The 20,146-nt window shown below is 40.3% G+C and overlaps 2 protein-coding genes across 2 annotated transcripts; one reads left to right on the forward strand and one right to left on the reverse strand.

The window, feature by feature from the left end:
* Positions 1–234: 234 nt before the first annotated feature.
* foxo4 (forkhead box O4) lies at positions 235–7,777 on the reverse strand. Its single transcript, XM_034202903.1, has 3 exons — positions 5,802–7,777; positions 3,812–5,320; positions 235–3,257 (listed from the first exon to the last, which is right to left on the reverse strand). Exons 1-2 carry the CDS (start codon positions 6,240–6,242, stop codon positions 3,836–3,838), a joined length of 1,926 nt encoding a protein of 641 aa, XP_034058794.1. The 5' UTR covers positions 6,243–7,777; the 3' UTR covers positions 235–3,257; positions 3,812–3,835.
* A 4,088-nt stretch (positions 7,778–11,865) lies between these two features.
* Positions 11,866–19,938, forward strand: ubl3b (ubiquitin-like 3b). Its single transcript, XM_034202927.1, has 6 exons — positions 11,866–12,023; positions 12,598–12,708; positions 15,974–16,082; positions 16,736–16,822; positions 17,417–17,494; positions 18,455–19,938. The coding sequence occupies exons 2-6, from the start codon at positions 12,682–12,684 to the stop codon at positions 18,505–18,507; spliced, it is 354 nt and encodes a 117-aa protein (XP_034058818.1). The 5' UTR covers positions 11,866–12,023; positions 12,598–12,681; the 3' UTR covers positions 18,508–19,938.
* The last annotated feature ends 208 nt before the right edge of the window (positions 19,939–20,146 follow it).

Here is a 20,146-nt window from a genome sequence, read left to right on the forward strand (position 1 = left end):
GTACCCTTTTTCAAAGCAGAACATTTGACTTGTAACAGAATATTTTACGTAATTTCTCAAAAAGTCCTCAATCCCTGCTTTTATTAACCAGCCTTATATATACACATTATATTTACTGTTTATCTGACAGTTACAGTAGCTGTGTGACAGCAGCGCCCCCTGGCGGCTGAACTGAACACAGTCTGACTTCAATGAAACAAAGAGTGAATCACTTTGAAACCAAAGACACAGACAGTGGGTTAAACAGTTTATTGAATTTATTTCTGCTTTTCAGAACTGACTGTCATCTCTGGCTGACTTTACAATGTGTAAAGAAAGATAAAGAGGTAGGGGGGGTTAACACTATCAACATTAATCAAAAATCATAAACATAATTGGCTTATGCACAACTCATCATTCCATGTCCACCCCACCCTCCCCTTATGAAAGAAAAACCCTTGCCGCATACTAAAATACTGAGTAAAATAGGGGCAATTTTAACAGTTCAAAACAAACATTAAGGGACTAACTGCTACTTAAAAAACTGAAGAACAAAATATGTAGATAATTATTACATAGAGGGGGAGATACAAGGGGAGTAATAACACCACACCTGCCCTTTTTAAAAAAAAATTAAACGAGGCAACCGTAAACTAGAGACATCAAACCAACCACCGCTCCTTTACATGCTGCAGTCTGTCCTTTAAATGTTAATAACATTTCCAACACATGGACATTAATTCAAAATAGGGGGCAAAATTGTTGCATAGACAACTTTCTAAAAATGATTACATGTTATGATTTAGAAGAAAATCATGCACTTTGAACAAGCTGGTCTCCTGTTTCCAGATCTAATGAATGACCAGTTTGGAGAAAGGGGTTATCATATTTATATATAAAAACATAAACAACGAGGAAGGGGAAGGACTTTTGATCGTGTGCTAACTTCTAACCTAACACCTCATCCAGATCCTTGAGCTGTGTACAGAGAATTCAAAAGGCCCTGATATGCACCCATTGCATCATGACGTACTGCAGGATACGTCACAAATTACATCTAGCACCGTTCATAATGTTTGAAAAAAAACTGGAACAAAAAAAAAGAGTGCTTTGTACAAATCAGAGGCTAACATACCTGCAGTGAAATGATGAGAGTTCAAACTGCAGGGATGTTATTTCTGATTACAATTATGAACAAAAGTATTTAAATACAAGCACAAAATGTACGGGGGGAAGAGGACAAATAAAGTCCATCTTGCTACTGAGTAAAGTCATGCTATAGTGTTTTAAATATTGGCAGTAAAAAAAAAAGGAAACCCAAGGGATCGGCTACCACTGATATAAAAAAAGGGAAGTCAAATTTAAAGTCAACTCTTTTTAAGACAGAAGATCCTCCAGGAAAACAAAGACGTGAAGGTTTCCAGTCCAGAGACAAATGGGTAAAATATATAGATTATTTTTGCTTTATGGTCACGTGATCATAAAGAAAAAATAATCTATATATTCAGTGATCATAAAGTTGTTTTCCTGTGTTTCTTGTGAGCGACCCTGAGAGGTAACGGTTGTATCAGTCTCGTTTTGAGATGAGAATCCGGTGACATGTTGAAAGTGGGACTGTTTCTCTTTTGGATTCACGATTAATGCAGAAAACAAAGAGGCAGATCATTGGGAATTTAAATGGTCAAGTATCGATGCACGTTGCCTCACTCTACAAGTCAGATTCTTATGTTACAGGCATCTTCTGCAAAGCTTATGTACACAAGATACTGCGTCAGGCCCAAGCTGGCCCTACATGCCATGCAAATATTAGTGTTCCTTTGGTTATGTAAAAAAATCTACATGCATCTCATTCTTTACAAAAATAAAAGTATAGAAAATTACCGTTACAAATTATCTGAGAATGCTTCCTCCAATGTAAAAAAACATCACTTGTCATTAGTAATATATTCATATGTATTAATATCTCATTTATTACCTCGTCTAAATTGTATATTAAAACTATAATCAAATATATTCTTTTTGTGTACTTCTCACACAGAGAATTCATTTCTTGAAAAATTAAAGTCTCAACATTTCAGGAAAATGTTAAACAAAAAAACCTTCAAGAAGTGATTTTTTTTAAATTTCCTTCAAGATTTCATTTAGTTCTCTCCAGAAATCTGCATAGCGTCTCATCGTGTACATGTGCAACATATACTTTTATTTATTTTTTACAGGATTTAAACTCATTTGATGAAATGTTATAACCTAATGTGTCTACTAGTTTGGGGTTCCTGGTTCGCAGGAAACCTAAGTGCTATGAAAATGCACAGGTTCGATGAAAACAAAAAGAGGAGATAATAGTCAAGTAGATGTCTGACAGCGGTGGCATACTGCTGTCTGAAACAATATAATACTTGGCCAACCAATCACTTGTTGGCAAATAAATGTACCCTTGAATGCCCCGTGTATAAATTCAAAAATCACATTTCTTCATTTTGTTAGTTTAACTGCACATCAGGGATAAAAAAACAAAACACACCCTCTAACTGACATCTACCGCAACACACCGGATTGAAGTCAAAATAGCCAAACTGAAAATACAGACCCTCTTAACTGTTCATCACCAAATTCCATTGGAGAAAAAAAAAATGCATCTTCTTTCTCTATAGTGAGAAATTTAAACCGTACACATAATTGTAGTATACAATTGGGCGAGATGTCAAATAAAACATGTTATACCTCCAGTCGCCCAGTCTTTTATCTTCCGTCTGTTCGCAACACAATCCTGTGAGGAGGCTTTTTCCTCCGACAGCATTTGGTCTGGCAGTTCGTGCTCGTGTAGTATGGACAACTGGCCATTTCTCCAAAAAAAACAGTCTATTGAGTCTTCAATACCAAAGTAGTCCCGTACCGTATCCACCCAAAAGCTATTCTGGTGTGACAAAAACTGAAGTATAAACCCCCAGCAGAGGGGAGATTATGATTTGTCTTTTCACTCTTTAAAACACCAAGTCACACGTCTTTTAAAAAACATCAGTTCTGGTTAGAAGAAAAAAAGTTAATCGGCTAGCAGCCAAATCGTTGCAAGTGTTTGTTTTTTGAAAAAAGGGAGAAATATTGTGCATAGTAGCATGACGCTCCTCCCTGTCCTCCGCATGTCTTGGCACATGACATGGGAGAGGCTCTGTCTTTTACGTCCGAGTGAAGCATCTAGTTTTAAAATCCAGCCAGCAGGGAGGAGGAATGCACCGGTTGTTTTGAACGATTTTGAGGTTTCATTGATTGGAGATTAGTTCCTGCAAGACAAAAGGATAAAACGGTCTTTCGTGATGATATATCGTAATAAATCCTTATGATGTACTTAAAGTCATATCAGCTCAATCACTGTAAATGTAATCCATGTGTACTGCTCAACATGGTGTTGAAATGCTCATCATTTAGACATAAATGTCTTGTTTCATGCCACAAACCGTCCAAAGACCAAACTTATTCAATTTACAGTGATACAGGTTAAAAAGTGAACCTCCTAAGGTGTAGAATAGGGCTGCAACAATCAGTTGAATACTCAGTTAGTCGATTGAGGACAAAGTCATCTCTAACTGTTTTGATAACCAATTAAGGGTTAAGGTGTTTTAAATATGGAGATTTCACACTTTTATATCATATTAAACTGAAAACATATAATTAGAAATTGAGAAACTGGTATGGACACTATTTTCTGTAATTGTATAACCCGAACAATGAATTGACTGATCTAGAAAATAATAATCGATAATAAAAATTGCAAAATTGCAAATTGCAGCCCCATTCACCAATAGTTTAACTGATAGAGGAAGAGTGATGAGCGTACCTGGCTGACTGGACAGCGGAGGACTTAGCTCGGCACCCAGCTGTGAGCGGAGCCCTGTGTGGAGGCGGGGCCGGCGTAGCCCTGGCCTCCAGGCAGGATGGGGTCAAAGTTGAAGTCAAGGACGTCCCCGTCCATGAGGTCACTGTTGATGATGTAGTCCACGTCACAATCCAGGTTCTCGGTGAACATGTCAATGTCCAAGTCTGTGGGCAGCCGGTCCTGCCCGGGCTGGAAGCAGGACGGAGCTCCAAACTGACCCAACTGAGCCATCCCCAGCAGGCTGGAGCCAGGGTGGGCCGCCCCGGGGTGAGAGCCCCCCGCTGGCAGGGCTGTGTGCTGGGCTTTGAGGGCGGAGAGCTGTGACGGGTCCTGAGACATACCTGAGAGGATCATCCCCAACCCCATCTGTGAGTGGTGTTGTTGTTGTTGTTGTTGTTGCTGCTGCTGCTGGAGGTGGAGGTGGCGCTGCTGCATCTGCTGAAGCGCCATGGGGGCCACCGTGTTGGGCTCCAGCCCTTTCCCCAACAGCAGCTGGTTGGGTTTGGACCTCACGCCCACCACGGATGAGCCCAGGCCCATCATGCCTCCAGGACTCTGCATCAGGGGGTCCACCTGGGTCATCATCACGTCACTGGGGGGGGGGGAGTCGGAGGTGAGCAGCGCCTCCAGGCTGGAAGGCACATGGCTGGTGTAATGGCCGCCCCCACGAGAGCCGGAGCTGGACATGGGGTTGAAGAGGGAGTTGCTGAAGGATGACGGCTCTTTGCTGCCACACTGAGAGGCCTGGGTCCCACTGTGAGGGGGGGGGGGCGGCGGGAGGCTGGACTGCTGCAACTGGTTGAAGGAGGAGAAGCTGGAGCCGCGGGGCAGCAGGGTGGAGGCGGAGGGCAGTGGGGTGGGAGGGGCCGGGGGGGCTGTGCTGGGACTGGCCCCTCCCTGCTGCCCGGTCATCAATGTGAGGCCGTCGATCAGATCCAGCTCTTCCATGAGGGTCTCAGTGAGGGTGGGGGTCAGGCTGCTGGAGCTGTATCGGCCCAGCAGGCTGTCCTCCGGCAGGTTGTCGTCGTCCTCGTGTCCCGGAGCAATGGGGGACAGACGCCCACTCAGGGTGCTGGCGTTGGAGCTGGTGCGCGGGCGGAAGGTGGTCCACATGTCAGAGTCGTCCAGGCTGCCGCGGGACGAGGGGCTGCCGCTGTTCACCCCCCATTTGGGAAACTGCTGGGATGAGTTGGGGCTGTCTGCGCCCCCGGAGCCTGTGCTGCCGTCGCCCTGCAGCCCCCCTCCTGCCCCCCCCAGCCCGGCGGCTCCCGCCTGCTTCTTGGTCTGCTTTGCCCTCATGCGGCTCTTCAGCAGTTTGCTGCTGTTGTCCATGGAGGCGGCGCGGCGGCGGGGGGCTTTCCCCGTCTTCCCTCCTTCTGGGTTGAGCATCCACCAGGAGCTCTTTCCTGTTGATTCATTGTGTACCCTCAAGAACTTGTTGTGGAGTGATAAATTGTGGCGAATTGAATTCTAAAACAGGAGATAGAGAACATGAAATAATATGAAAAATTATGCACAGTGGGCTTTCTTTCATTAAACATGTTTTCGTTTTTTGATTGCTTTGTTTCAAGGGGTTATTAGTCAGAACTATTTGTGCCCCCACAAATAGAATCAAATTCTGTGGGAAACACTGTGCAGTGGAGATAATTAAAGACATCCATTAAAGACAAAATATAATACCTAAAGAAATAAAGTTTTACACTTTTTTTGAAAGAGGGTATTTTCATACATATAAAAAAAATTATAATTATATTAAATTATGTTCCGCCATTTGCCGTAAATTGTTTTCCATATTGCCCAGCCCAAGTAATATGATGGTTATCTGCATACCAGTGTTTCTATGGTGCAACATGAATTGTAAAGCTATAAATATATAACTTGTGCCACATAAAGCTCTACAGTCCACCTTGTAAAGTGATGCAGTATACATGTCCACCTCCCACATGCTCACCTTCCAGCCAGCCGAGCTGTTGCTGTCTCCTTTGTCTCTGAAGTAAGGCACTGTCTTCACCATCCACTCGTAGACCTGAGCCAGGGTCAGCCTCTTCTCAGGTGAGTTCTCGATGGCCTGGCTGATCAGGTCTGCGTAGCTCTGGTTTCCCCACGCGTTGCGGCGGGAGGACCCTTTGCGGGGCGTCGCTCCTCCCCCGCCGGCCGCGGCCCCTCCCTCCGCCCCCGCCCCCTCCAAAGCCTTCTCGGGCTCGGACGTGATTTGCTGAGGCTCGGGCTTGTCCTCATCCCCGGGCGGGGTCCCGGCGGAGGACTCGGAGCCATCCGCCCCCTCCGGTTTGACAGCCGAGATGTCGGGTCTGGGCAGGGGCCATGTGCAGGAGCGGGGCCTGCTTTGCGGCTCAAAATCTGGGTCAATCGGTGGCACCGAAGAGTCCTCCATGGTGGTCCTCTGAATTTACACTCAACCAAAAAAATATGTCACGACTTAAAACATCTACTCTAAACAGTTAAGGTAAACTTTAAGTGCATGATGAGTAAAAAAAAAAACACTTCCTGACACAAAAACAATATGCTCCAGAGACTGTGGGGCCTGGAGAGGAGACTGAATAATCTGGGCACACCAATAGCCTCGGTTAATCCTCAGATTGGAGATTAGGGAACCCAAATAATCTCTTTAATAGTAACTATCATAAACCTTCCGATTATATAGAATAAAGGAGGGCCGGGATGAGAGTCCCTTTGTTTGAATGAAATAAAAACAAAAGTGGCAGAGTGAGCACCAAATCATCTGGTTCTACAGAGGTTTTGGTTCCCCTGCAAATGAATACCAAAATGTTAAAGGTATAAGGATACAAAATAATGCCATTCCTGTTATTTAACCATTTTTTTAAATGGTAAATGTTGTGAAAAATATAATTAGCAATGCTAAACTAACTAAAAACAATATGTTTTGAATAAATACAAAATTAAGAAATATTTCGTACAAAATGTATCATTTTATATTTAAATTGTCTTATTCAAAACAGGCAGGGTTTATATGTTTTACTGTAAAGCTATGAGACTACAAACAGGCATTACAAAGGATCTTCTCAGGAGCCCCTGTCCGTCTCCACTTGTAAACAACGTGATGTCTGTGATCTACACAAGGCAACAAAAACATCCAAACAAACTTCAAATAAATAAACAACGCAAAAAAAAAACAGTCCGGTAAAATCAAAGTTAAGTGTAAAAACTAAAAACGACTGATCATCCTAACAACAGTTTGTTTGCAACTGTAAAAAAAAGTGTTTAAAAAGCAGCCTCCAGCTCCTCGGCCTGTAAGTAAAAGCCGCTAAAACTAAAAACCAGAAAAATTTAGAGCGGGGGAAAAGGGAAGGGATTTAGGTCAGTGACAAATGGTGTTTATAAAGTTAATAAAAGTGGAAAGATGAGAGAAATGTTGGTGAGTAAAGTCCGTGCTTCAGGTCTGTACGATCCGCCACATTGCGGCCAGGCGCATGTCACCATCTGCCATGTTTCTGCTGCCGCGCCGCCGCACACGATGCTCGAAGAAGCGGCTATAAAACCCTCTCAGCGAGGCCCGGAGCTCGGTCGATCCGCCACCAAGTCCCGGAGAACAAACTAGAAAGCGGATTCCTGGGTGTTGGGTGAAGTTGTGTGTCCTCGGCGGTGTGTCGAATCCAACCCGCCGCACTTTGAAAACAGCACGATAGCCTCCGTAACGCTAGCTGCTTAAGCTCCTGCTGTACTCCAGAGTTTACAATCCGTGAAAAGCTCCCGATAACTTCCACCAAGTGGCCGATTTTAATCCGCGATGAGTTTTTTAAAACTTCCTGTCGTCGTGGCTGTCCAAATATTCACTCCTTCAGTCTCTTTTTGAGTTGTTTTGTTTTGTTTTGACTCGAGGCGAAGACTCCCTTCTGACGTCTGTTTACCACTGTCAGGCGAAGCGTTCTGCGCCTGCGCACAGGGGGTTTCTGGGAAAAGGAGTCAAACATGTGACAGCAGCACAGGCGTAAACAGCAGCTGAATGAGGCAACATGTACCTGCTCTAACACTACATTATGTAACAGTCTGTTAAGTGTGCTAAGTCCCAGGAACACTTCGGTCAGTTAAGGTATTACCGATGTTTAGAGTACTGATACTAATCAAATACAACAACAAAAACTACAAAACAATGTTTTTTTACATGTTTTATTCCGATTCCCATTTCTTGTATATATTGGTTGTATTTTCATATATGTTTCTTGAACATATTTAATTTTATTATACTTATTACTATATTTATCCCTCTTGATCATTTTAATTTATCTTGTGTTCAGAAAATAATATTTTAACAATAATACAAATGATACAAATAATATATAATAATACTGGATGGTGCATATCTTTCTTTATAAAATTGTAAATCTATTTCAATTAACAAAAAAAACCTACATTGAACAACACCAATGAAAACGTCGGGGTCTACTCTAAAACTTTAGTAAATTCCTAACAATAATTTTAGAAATTTTTGATTTTCAAAAGTGGTAAAATTAGTACTTTTGTGAAATATAGAAGGAGGGTTGTCTTTTAAACAAATAGATTCCACAGTTTTAAGAAATCTTGCCTCGTGAATATCCTGAGCCTGTTCGATGTTTGATACTCTGGCTCACAAGCACTTGCAGTAATAAAAAGACACATTAGCCAACAACGCTTTCAAGTAGATCAGAAGTGGAAAAAAATGATAAAGGACTTTTAACTACATTTTGATAGAACCTCTACCCAGAAGATTGGTATAAAAAAATGCAGGAACCTCCTTAAATGTAATTTAAACTTAGTGTTGAAATTCCTACTTTAAATTATGAATCAAATATGATTTTGAATAATGAATCAAATAAGTAAAACTATTTAATATAAAGGCAAGAAATGCGGGACTGCTGCAGGTGGCTTACCTGCCAGATGTGATTCTTCTTTCACAATTTCACAATCTTATCTCTGCTTTAAATCCAAATGATACAGTTTATAGTTTAACAATCAGCCATCTGTACAGTTGTGTGCATTGTTTCTTCTTTTATGATATCATTGTAAATGATTTAATGTAATGACACTTCTTAATGGTTGAATAACATGTAGAATTACTCACATCCAATACCAGAGTTTCCAACACTTAATTACAAGTATAAGCATCAACATGCTCGCAAAGCTTTTAAAGTAAAAGTATTTATTATGCAGAATGAATCCTTTTTTATTGTTGTATTATTTTAGAAGATTGTATTTTCAGTTTTTATCACAAAAGGTAACAGTTATAGATCTATACTATTGGGTAGATTATAGTATTATAACATGCATCATATGAAATAAGCGTTTATTTGGATGTAAAAAAGTAACAAAAGCTGTCAGATAAATGTAGTTGAATAACAAAGTACAATATGTATCTCTGAAATGTAGTGGAAAAATAAAAAGAATCAAGTTAAAGTATGTAAATATGGTGGTACAGTCATTTGGTACATATATCTAGTAACATTTCATTGGTTGAATGTAAAATGCTTTTTTTGTAACCCACCACAAAGTAATGATAATCAGTATACAGTAGTTATACCAGCAGGACATGTGTCTCAGTCCGTGCCATTTGTTGAAGATAGCCTCCTTGACTTCAGAATCAGAAACAGGTTTATTGGTAAGTAGGATTACACGTACAAGGAATTTGCTTTGGTGTATAATGGTGCATACATAAACAAAAAATAATAGGAATTAAGTTGTAAAAAGAAAGGAAACAGAAACAGGCATATCACTATTTTAAAAGTTTTAAAAACCATGATACAATTAGAAGATATGCAAAAATAAATGTTTACAATAAATTCAAATATACAAAAAAGTACAATAACAAAATGACAATTTAGTCTATTATTTTACTCTTTTGCTAAATATTCAGAGAAGGTTTACAGTATGGAATATGAGGGCTGGCTCACATGAGTAGGTTCATGTGCATACTGTACATGGGAGGGGTTACGTGTCTGTGAGGGTCCCAGGCCTTGTTCAGCAGTCCAGTCGTTGATGGGAAGGAATTGTTTTTGTGGCTAAACGTTTTGGTACTGAGCGATTCAAAGAGTTAGTGTCCACCAAGTTCCTCATGACCCTGAAAATATTGCAATCTTCAGTTAATATGTTGATCTAATCTCTTTTAGTTTAGAGGCCCTAACACTGAACAGTTAAACACATCATCTAAAATCTGCATCATTGTGAATAAGATTCACCTTGAAAATGCACTGAACAGACTGTAGATAATTGTAGCTAACAAAAAAGGAATGCACCAAATTCATAATCACGTTTCACAGTTTATGCACGATATCAAGCAGAAGAGGGCTTGCTGTAACGTTCTTAACATAGACTGTTTACAGTGGTGTAAAGTAACTAAATACATTTACTCAAGTACTGTACTTAAGTACAATTCTGAAAGACTGGTTACTTTAGTATTTAAATGTTTTCCTACTTTGTACTTCCACCCCACTAAAATTCAGAGGTAAAAAGTTTACTTTACTCCACTACATTTATTGTATACCTTTAGTAACTTTGCATATTTGGAATAATGATGTAAAATATTATAAACAGTTAAATAAGACTTTAGTTACACCTGGAGTAAGATTCACAAGCTACCCTGCAGTATACAAAGTCATTAACCTGTTGAGCTCTGAACCTGTTTTTCAGGTCTCAGGCTCCAAAATGACATTCCCAGAACAAATGACTATATCTTCACTTCTAAAAATTAATCATCTTTTTCTCAAAGTAATGACAAACCTGTGAGTTGGATGTAGAAGAATCAGAATCAATATAGATGTTTTTATTTTTAAAGAAAATTCAGATTGAACATAGTAAAGAAAATGCAAATAATAGTTTCCGTCCAAAAGAAAAACATTATTTATAGTGAAAAACCACCCGAATGATGGAATAGTAGGCTAAAAGCTTTAGGAATCCAAACTATAACATATAATAAGTACCCTGTATCAAGATTGATGCAAAACATTTGGGTGTATTTGCCATATCTCTGGAACCCATCGGTCGATTTTGATGATTGACATCTCTTTTTAACTAAATCCATCTAAACATTACCATTGGTGGATGAGAGTGATGCGCAGCCAGCACGCCCAAACCCGGAAGCTGGGTTATAGCTCTCATACACTCTATATGAAAACTCAGTTTATTGACATAAATATGATGATGGAATATCAGTAATCATTTCAAAGTGACACAGAGACATTGGATTAACCTTCAGCAGTGTTGTAATGCCCTTGAACACAACTTTTGATCAGAAAACAGCAAAGGTAAGACGTATTTGCCGTTTTGGCTCCGTACAGTGAAGTTGTGTGTTGTCTTTGCTGGCTTTCACTGCCACAAGTTTTGGTCGCACAGTGATGATACTTATACCAGTGGAATCTATGGAATCTCAGCTTTCATATGATATCTAGTTTGTGCAGATCCGATGAAGTATAACATATTTATACTGTGAGTTATGTGCTAAGTGCGTTAGCACTCTTTCGCTTAGTGCTAATTCAGAGGCTCGGCGTTAGACTTGTGTTTTGTTTCGGTAAAAATGGTTCATATCGTCAGGTAGCTGAGTTTCTTCCCGTTAAGTGGGTATGACACATTCATAGTTTGTTAAATGTTAAGAAGCCCTCAGTCAGACGCTGTTTCTTGCAAGATGTTGCGGGGGCTTAACAGGTTAAAACTAGCTGCACCTTTACCAGCTTTGATAAAAACATGAATGCATCAATATTTATAATCAATAAATATAATATATATTATTCTGAAATAGACCAATCTGCATAATGAGTGCTTTTACTTTTGGTAGGCATACTTTAAATATATGTTGATGCCAATACTTCTCTACCTTTACTTGAGTAGCACTTTGATTGCAGGACTTTTACTTGTAACAGAGTATTCCTACACTGGTAGTTCTACTTTTACTGAAGTACAAGATCTGAGTACTTCCTCTTCCCCTGACTGTTAATAGGTTTTGAATTGAGGCGATAATCTCTGTTCTGGACTTCAACTCCCAGAAGTATTAGCGGTGGTTCACTGTGTTTACAACCAGCTGACATCCGGCGTCTTCCCGTCCATTAGCCACCGATATACCTCAGTCAACGATATCCATTTACACTCGATATTTTCCCCACGAAAAGCGTTCCCCGCTGATTCGGCAACTCAACTGAATGCAACATTTCATCACAGTCATCAGATGCAGGTGAGCTTAACGGGACACAAATCTCCGTTGCACATTTAGTTAGCCAGTTAGCCCGCGGCTAACCAGAGATAGCAGGATTGCCATAAACTAAAACAGGAGCTAATGCTAATGTTAGCATAAGGCTTCCTATTCACAGCGACCAGTTTCGACATCAGTCAGCAGCACACAACTCGGTGCTAGTAAGTGTATTCAGGCTAAATGCATTTTTAAAGATGTTCAACAACATTTGGTTTGTTACTTGACACCAGCTGATTTGCATCATTAGGTAAATCAGGCTAATATAATAAACATTAGCCCGCCTGCTCCACTAGCTTAACGTTAAGTGTGTGGAGGATAAGCTCGTCTCTGCTGTAGCCTGCCGAGCTCAGTTAGTTGTTTTAATTAGCTTAAATCACGGGGAAGTGAGCCAGTTTGCTCCCTACTTTAGGTAGCTGTTGAATCTTGTGCATGTTACTCGTTTGATTGACAGTGTTATGATGTTGGCTGCGACATGTTAGCTCGGGTGCTAATGGATTATATATGCAGTGATGGTGCCAGGCGGTGCAGCTCACAGTGTTTGTGTTGTTTGTGTCAGGGCTCTGGCCCCGTCTCCAGCAGCTGAAGCACACCAGCCCTGTCCTCTCTGATCCTCGTCCACAGCCTTCATCCGCACCGAGCCATGACCACCCAGAGGGATCTTGATATGGTGAGTGAGGGTCTGACACCTTTTCTCTAGTTATTTTCCAAACACCAACACCAAGGTGATCTTCTGTTGGCTGATGTCTATGTGTCTCTGCAGTCTGTCACACCTACAGCTGCTGCATGATATTCAGAGATTGTACATTTAGATTAATATGGGGATGACATGACATAAACGTTCCCCTAAATTAAAAATAATTTGGGGTTTTGGGGCCATGGTATGGAAAAGGGGAGGGGTCAGGGATTACTAACCTCCACTAACACTTAGCTGGGACAGTGACTGCTGCTCCTGTGAACACCATCTGTCTAATCTCAGTTAAAACGTTGCCCTACTTTCCTTTCAAGGTTTAGACGCCAATTGATTGTACCCTCTTACTAAATCCTGGCAACAGTCCCCCACTATTGGAATGGACACACAACACCCATTTAGAGACGGATCACAAAATATTGAATTTAAATTGTTTGTGTTTATTATGAAACCCATGAGTGCTTGCTTTCACAACAGCAACAAGTAGTCGACTGATCAATTAGTCGATAGATCAAAAAATGTTTACGCCAATCATTTGTGAATCTATTAACTGTTTAATATCATATTAAACTGAATATCTTTGGGTTTTGGATGGACAAAGCAAGACCTCTGTAGACATCCACCTTGGACTTTGACAAACTGAGATGTTTTCTTTCACTATTTAATATTTGTATATATACATTTTATAATCCAAATGATTAATCACTCAAATAATCAGCATAATCGATATTTAAAATAACTGGTAGTTGCTGCCATACCATTTCCTGCAAATATAAACTTTATATTCATATTTTACAAATAAAGGATTGTTGTATGTGTGAAGCTGAATTGCATCTTCTTTTAATTTAATAAATAATAAAAACATACATTTGGTTATTAAAGATAGACAATATTAATTGTTTGACAATCTGTTGGACAATCAGTTAATTATATCTAAAGTGATTTATAATAAAGCATTATTCAGTTAATCCAATGACCTTTTATCCAGAACTCCTACATCAGGTAATGTCAGCTCGGGTTTGTTTGGATCGTCTCTCCAGAGAAGCCATGGCCGTGAGCTTGTGAATGGTTTTAGAAAACTTGACGACATCACGAATGGATAAGTATTTGGTAAACATTCAGAAAGTAATTCACGGCACTGTTTCAAGGATTTAATGTCTTTCTTTGGATTGGAGAACATTTGTGATGCGGGATGTTGCCATGTGTAACCGGGCAGATCTGACTTTGTTTTGATTTTGTTGGGGCTGAAAGGGGAAGGGGACAAAGCTTGGTAATGATGACATGGGTATGTAACCCCACATCGAGGTTATTCAGTTCAAAGGGGGGAGGGGAAGTGCCACTGAGGGAGGGTTGTATTTGTAAACAGATCAGAGAGTGGGGTTGTCCCTCCTGACGTCACACCTCGTGTTAAGTCTCTTTGTTCTCTCCTCTGTGAACCCGAAGAAAGTTCATGTCACACCTTCAGATGTTGGGGGGAATGAAACCCCTCTGTCAATCCTGACCCCTCAGCAGAGATGTCTCAGGAGAAGATTTAATTGACTGCATGCTTTTTTCCCTCCAAGTTATATTTTGGAGTAGCGGCATGATTGACCAGAGATGATGGATTAATGGATTAATAAGGAACAGGACTCGGTGCAGCATAAATTATCAAAGTGATGTTTTAATCCTGGCCATGAGCTGACTATACAAACAGTATTTAGTAAGCACACAAATGAATATAAAAAAATGAGTACAATCCCTTCTCTATTTCTTACTGCCTGAAATCTGTGAGAAGGAGCTGGAAGGACTCCAGACAAAAGTTTATTTAAATGGAAAACATCTAGTAATCTCAAATAAAATGTGTACTGAAAGACATTATACTCAGTCCATTTACATCATATTTTTAAATACACACTAACATTGATGATGTTTAACCCTGTACACATTGGATGGGTAAAGTGTAAGTTCTGTTAATCATAACTGTATATGGTTGACCTTTTTTTTCCATTACTAAGCGCAGTACAATTACTAGCCTCACCCATTGTATTAAACACTTACAACAAACATTAAAAGTTTGTTTAAGAAAGAAAAAAAGTACAAAAATCGTATGAATATAAAAAGGAGGTGACAAAACAATATTGATTTTTTTCGCGTTCAAATAAATACATATCAGGACTGCATTTAGAGTAACTTATTTAGGTTAAAGTTGGTGTAATACATGGTGGTGTTCGACCATCGAAACATATTTCAGCGGAAACACATCTTGCAGCTGACCTTAAGCACTCTTTGTCTGATGGCAGCTGATTGATTTTGTTGATGAAGACATCCGCTTGGGGACCATGTGTGAAATCTCAACACTGTTGAACATGAATGTGACCACACACACACACACACACACACACACACACACCCTGAAAGCTGAACGTCTGCACTGTCCCTAACCTCATTTAATACAAAGGAGCTAAACAAATATTTTGTATCACATTTTTTTGTGTTTTTAAAACATCCAAATAAGATGGTTCACAAAAGACAAAGAAAAGAGGGAAAACAAGAAGTTTTAACTTTAAAAATGAAGGAGTTTAATACCAAAACAATATATTATGTTGATCATTTCATCAATGAGTTGTGACAGCTCTGAGTGTTTTTTAAAGTGTTGATGTAGTCCGAGTGCGGAGTGTCCCACATGGGTGTCCTGTGAATATGTACGGCTTCAAGGCAAGTAAAAGCAACTCCTTTTTATTTATTCGTTTATTAACAGATTGGTTTTTGTGGTTGCCCAGAGGATAAAACGTTGAGGCAGCCCCACCGTTAAAGACCCTCCCACACATATGCACAACCCCCTCGGGGCTACGCACTGGCCATCTAAATGTAATAACGTGGCCCAGAGCTGTCTGGGACACCTGGGGTTATCGCATTAGGCCGACAGCCCGGAAAGGAACTAAAGGGCCAGTCTTCCCCCGCAGCCCCACCCTGATCTGTTGTCCTCTCTGGCAACAGGGGCTCACTTCAGTGTAAGCCCTCGGTGAAGGAAGTCGCCCAGTTCGAAGGGTGGAGATCTGGTGTGGATAAATCTAATTAGACTGGAATGCCCGTCTCTTCCCAGCCGCGTGGAGGTCACCGCATATCTGCAGAGGTCAGAGGAAGTGGAGGGATTCCTCCGACACTAATTAAGATCGACTCTAATGGATGTTTGATGTTCTGTGATGGCGCTCGTACGACTTTTCTATGGACTGCGATTGAGCTGTTTTTTTGTTTGTTGTTTTAGGTGCACCTCCGCCTAATCCTGGTCAGCGGGAAAACGCAAGACTTCACTTTCTCCCCAAATGACTCGGCCACAGACATCGCCAAGCATGTGTTTGACAACTGGCCCGCAGGTACGTTTTTATATGATTCAGATAGCGGGGTTTTTTTTTGTGTTAATTTGATATATTTCACAGATGTTTTTGCTATGCAGCTCTTCTGTTTCAGTCATACTCTTTGCTGACTCCGTTTCTGTCAATAATTCCATATTATAGGATATTAATATAATATTATTGATTATTTTCTTTGTCTGTTTTCTTTGTGGACTACCACTAGCAAGGCCTGCACATGCTCGTTTATAATGCTAATATTAAAAGGCTCACTTTCCCACTCCTTAAATAAGTCAAAAGGGAGCACACAGGTAATCACAATAGTAAAAGTGTGTAGAAAAGTTCCAGTAAACATTTGAGTTGTATAGATAAATAAACCAGGCCAATAAATCCGCTGATATTACCGTATTGCAGATAAATCCATACATTGGATAGTTTTAGGATCATTTAGAAAAAGTTTAACATATGTTGTGTTTTTTTATGTAAAATATTTGCCCATTGCATATCTTTGTCACAATTGGAGAAACCTACAAATCTTAGTGATGTGCGTTTTTAGATGAATGTGTTTATATAAAAAGTGACTAACCCTTTTATCAGATCCTTTTCAACATCATTGTTGTCCTCAGATCTCCAGTATAGTTGTGGCTACAGTAAGTGATGCTCTTGTTTCTCTGCAGGATGGGAGGAGGAGACGGTGAGCAGCCCCAGCATCCTGCGCCTCATCTTCCAGGGACGCTTCCTTCATGGCAACGTAACCCTGGGAGGTAAATAAACTGCATTATATTCCACTTGAACTTAAATGTTTCCCCGAAGACAACAGGTGCAACATGTCTTTATATAAATCACAGTTGTTCCAAATGTAGTAAAGGGAGATTTTGTCGATATTCAAGCAGCTCTGTAGGTTGTTCATCCACAGCGTATCTGCAGGTTTATTAGGCTTACAAGCAAAATATTGTATTGGTCCTGTTGGTTCATTATATTCAAGTTTCACAATAGAGATGAAAATCCACAGGTAAAACTGGAAACATGTATAAAATAGTATCTCCAATAAATGGCCATAACTGTAATCTTAAGTTATTTCACAGTTGAAGAATACTGGTGCTCTGACTTAAAACAGCATTGTGGTTTATTTCAGTTTCACAGATTCAGGATGTGACGTGATTAACACATCTGTTGCCATAGTGACAGGAGCTTGTGAAGTCACCTCAGTCTTTTTAAGATGGTTGTGTTGTCCTTTCAAAAGCACCATGATGATGTATCTTCAAACTGTATCATAAACATGAATCCTTCTTCAGGACCTTACTGTTTAATGTAGCTGCAGGATAAATAAATAATGAGGTGTCTTTCTTTGTTCAAAGCTCTGAAGCTGCCACCAGGCCGAACCACCGTCATGCACCTGGTCGCCAGAGAGACTCTCCCAGAGCCCAACTCTCATGGTGAGGATCTTTTCTTGTCTTTTCCGTTGCAGAATATAGTTACAGAACAAGGTATATTGTTAGATTTAAGTAGCTTCATGCCTGAAAACTCCCAAGTTGTTACAAAAGGTGACAGTTCTGAGAATATGGAAGAGCTTCGCCTTGCTGCTCGGCCTAACAAAAGCTAAAATAGTTCACTCTGGACAATAATACGTTACTGAAGCTGAACTGAAGTTACTGAGTTAAACAGTTAACGGCTACATTTCTGAAAAGCCTGGTGAAGGCAGGTAGGAAATCAAAGTCATAAAAGAACAAAATAACCTAAAAATATGTGTTTTTCCACCAAACTTTTATGCTTTTTCTGCATTTAGATTGCTTTGGGGTCTATTGGAGATATCAGCCATAGAGAGATTAATAATAAGTGCTTCACAACAGCAATAAACAACTCAATTACAACAATATAAATATTTAAAACAATTATGCAATACACAAAACGATGGTGTATGATAAGATATTAAAACAATAGCATTTATTATTAGACAGAAGATAATCCACAGACCTTTTTATGTAGAATTATTTTCTTTTTACCAAATTAAATTCAGTAAGTTTTTAGATTTTTTTTTTATTTGGGTGAACTGTAGCTTTTTCACAAGATATCTGGGCTGACAAACAGCCAAAACAAACTGCAGGGCTACACCTATGTTTCCGTTGCACCTTCAATATGCTGATGCAGTTTTAGGTAAATGTTAGAGGTTTCTCTTAGGATTTATGAGCGTAGGATCTCTTTAAGCGCCGTGTGTCTACAGCAGCAGAGCACGGAAGTTGATAATTTGCTTTCTCAGGCTCCACTTTGTTTGACCTTTCACATGCATCATTCAGTAGGTGTAGCTACGGCTGCTCCCTCTCAGTCTGCAGAGCCATGTTTCAGCTGGTTGCTTTTAAAAAATCTCACCTCATGTCTCTGCTGTCTTCTCTTTGTAGGTCAAAGGAACAGAGAAAAAACCACAGAGAGCAACTGCTGCCTCCTCTTGTAAAGTAACTGAAACAAACATTTTCCACACACATATATAACACACACACATGAGACACATTTATTAACATGCACACACCCTGTTCTCTCCTGCCTGTCATCTGGATTTGGATCACAGGAAGTCCGGTTGGGGCTCTCATCCGCTTTTGGTTGAACGCTTGTCCAATCTGAGGCTTTCATTTGTGCCAATATATTCCCTTCTCCCCCAAAAACTTTTACTGTGTCGGCAGAATTTGCTGTTAGTATTCCTTTTAATTTGAAGATCATGACATTAAACAATACCCCGCTCCCTCGCGGACCGCAAAAGTTTTAAAGAGCCGTCACACGTGGTGGAAATGGACACAGAGTTGCTGTAAATAGATTTTTGGGCTATTACTCTTCCCTACTAGTCACATGGATGTTTCCCTACTGAATGCTGTTAACCCTGTCATTGCACTTAACCAGTTTGTTGATTCAGAAAATGTTTATCGTGTTTCATCGCCATCATTTCCCCCCCTCAATGGCTTGTTTTATTTAGTCAGAGGAACAGACCCTAACTCCCCACGTGGTAAAAAATGTGCCATCACCGTCCTCGTCATGTTCCTCACTAACTGAGTCTGGCGGTCTGTATCAGCACCAGTGGCGTTTGTGCCATTACCTTACACCTGTTTATCCTGGGAATAATGGACCAATGGAGACAGGACTTTATAAGGAAGAGGAACCACCTGAGGGGGCATTCAGGATCAAACGGGAACAGACTGGAGGCGTAAAAAAGATAGTCGGCGCGTAGCTCGTGTGCCGCCGGGTGTTCACACCTGAGGCTTTGACTTTAAGGACTAGGCCGTCGATGTTTCCTCGCAGCGGGGGCGATGCGGCGGGCCAGTGAATCGCAGACAGAAGAAGCAGTTGAAGATGTGAGGGAGGAGTGTCGTTGGTGTGTCCCCCCTCTACTGGACACTGAGAGCGAGGCAGGGGGGAGCTTCTCCCACCTGGAGGAAGAGTTAAAGGAAACATTGTTGGTGGTGTTTCACCTCCTTTTCATTTGGATGCTGTCTTTGCTTCATGTTTGCCTTTTATCGTGGAAATCAGTAATATCATTAATATTGAAATTTAAATATATCAATTTTTATCTTGTGTATAGGTATTTGTTAAATTTTAGTGTGGGTGAGTCTGTATGTGAGTGTGTCTGAGGGTGTGTGATGCACGTGGCATACTGTATGATGGCTAGTGAGGGCATGTGCTCTTAAAAAAATTAAGGTGGTGCACTGGGAGTGTTCATGGGCTGCGGTTTCTTCGGAAACCTTTTGATTCCTTCCATTGAGTGTCCTTTGGTTTGTGTTTGTCAATGTCACTGCTATGAAGTTTAGCTCAGTATGAATACATGTAAAAACAAAAAATGCAATGTGGTCTACATAAAAGCTTGTATTATAAATTAATAAATCTTTAAATAAGGCAACTTCTCTTGGTTTATTTCAATATCTTTTCTATTTGCAACTAAAATATATTTCATTCTGGTAGGAAGGTGATGGAAGCCAAGGGTTGAATCTGCAGCTGTCAATAATGTCTTGGAGTGTCATAGAGACCAAATAAGTTTTACTTTTAAAAGGATAATTTGCTCTTAAAGCAGGTTTTATGAAGATCTTATGCAGTCAGTGTAATACCAG

This window comes from Gymnodraco acuticeps, unplaced genomic scaffold, assembly GCF_902827175.1.
Source record: "Gymnodraco acuticeps unplaced genomic scaffold, fGymAcu1.1, whole genome shotgun sequence".
NCBI classification, from domain to species: domain Eukaryota; kingdom Metazoa; phylum Chordata; class Actinopteri; order Perciformes; family Bathydraconidae; genus Gymnodraco; species Gymnodraco acuticeps.

What these genes read in the sequence shown, in the direction of transcription:
- ubl3b (XM_034202927.1), top strand. Translation starts at nt 12,682, where the DNA reads ATGACCACCCAGAGGGATCTTGATATG. An exon ending in GTTTGACAACTGGCCCGCAG is followed by an intron (nt 16,083 to 16,735) that starts GTACGTTTTTAT and finishes GTTTCTCTGCAG; the next exon opens with GATGGGAGGAGGAGACGGTG. An exon ending in TGGCAACGTAACCCTGGGAG is followed by an intron (nt 16,823 to 17,416) that starts GTAAATAAACTG and finishes CTTTGTTCAAAG; the next exon opens with CTCTGAAGCTGCCACCAGGC.
- foxo4 (XM_034202903.1), bottom strand. Translation starts at nt 6,242, where the DNA reads ATGGAGGACTCTTCGGTGCCACCGATTGACCCAGATTTTGAGCCGCAA. An exon ending in ACAGCTCGGCTGGCTGGAAG is followed by an intron (nt 5,321 to 5,801) that starts GTGAGCATGTGG and finishes CTCCTGTTTTAG; the next exon opens with AATTCAATTCGCCACAATTT.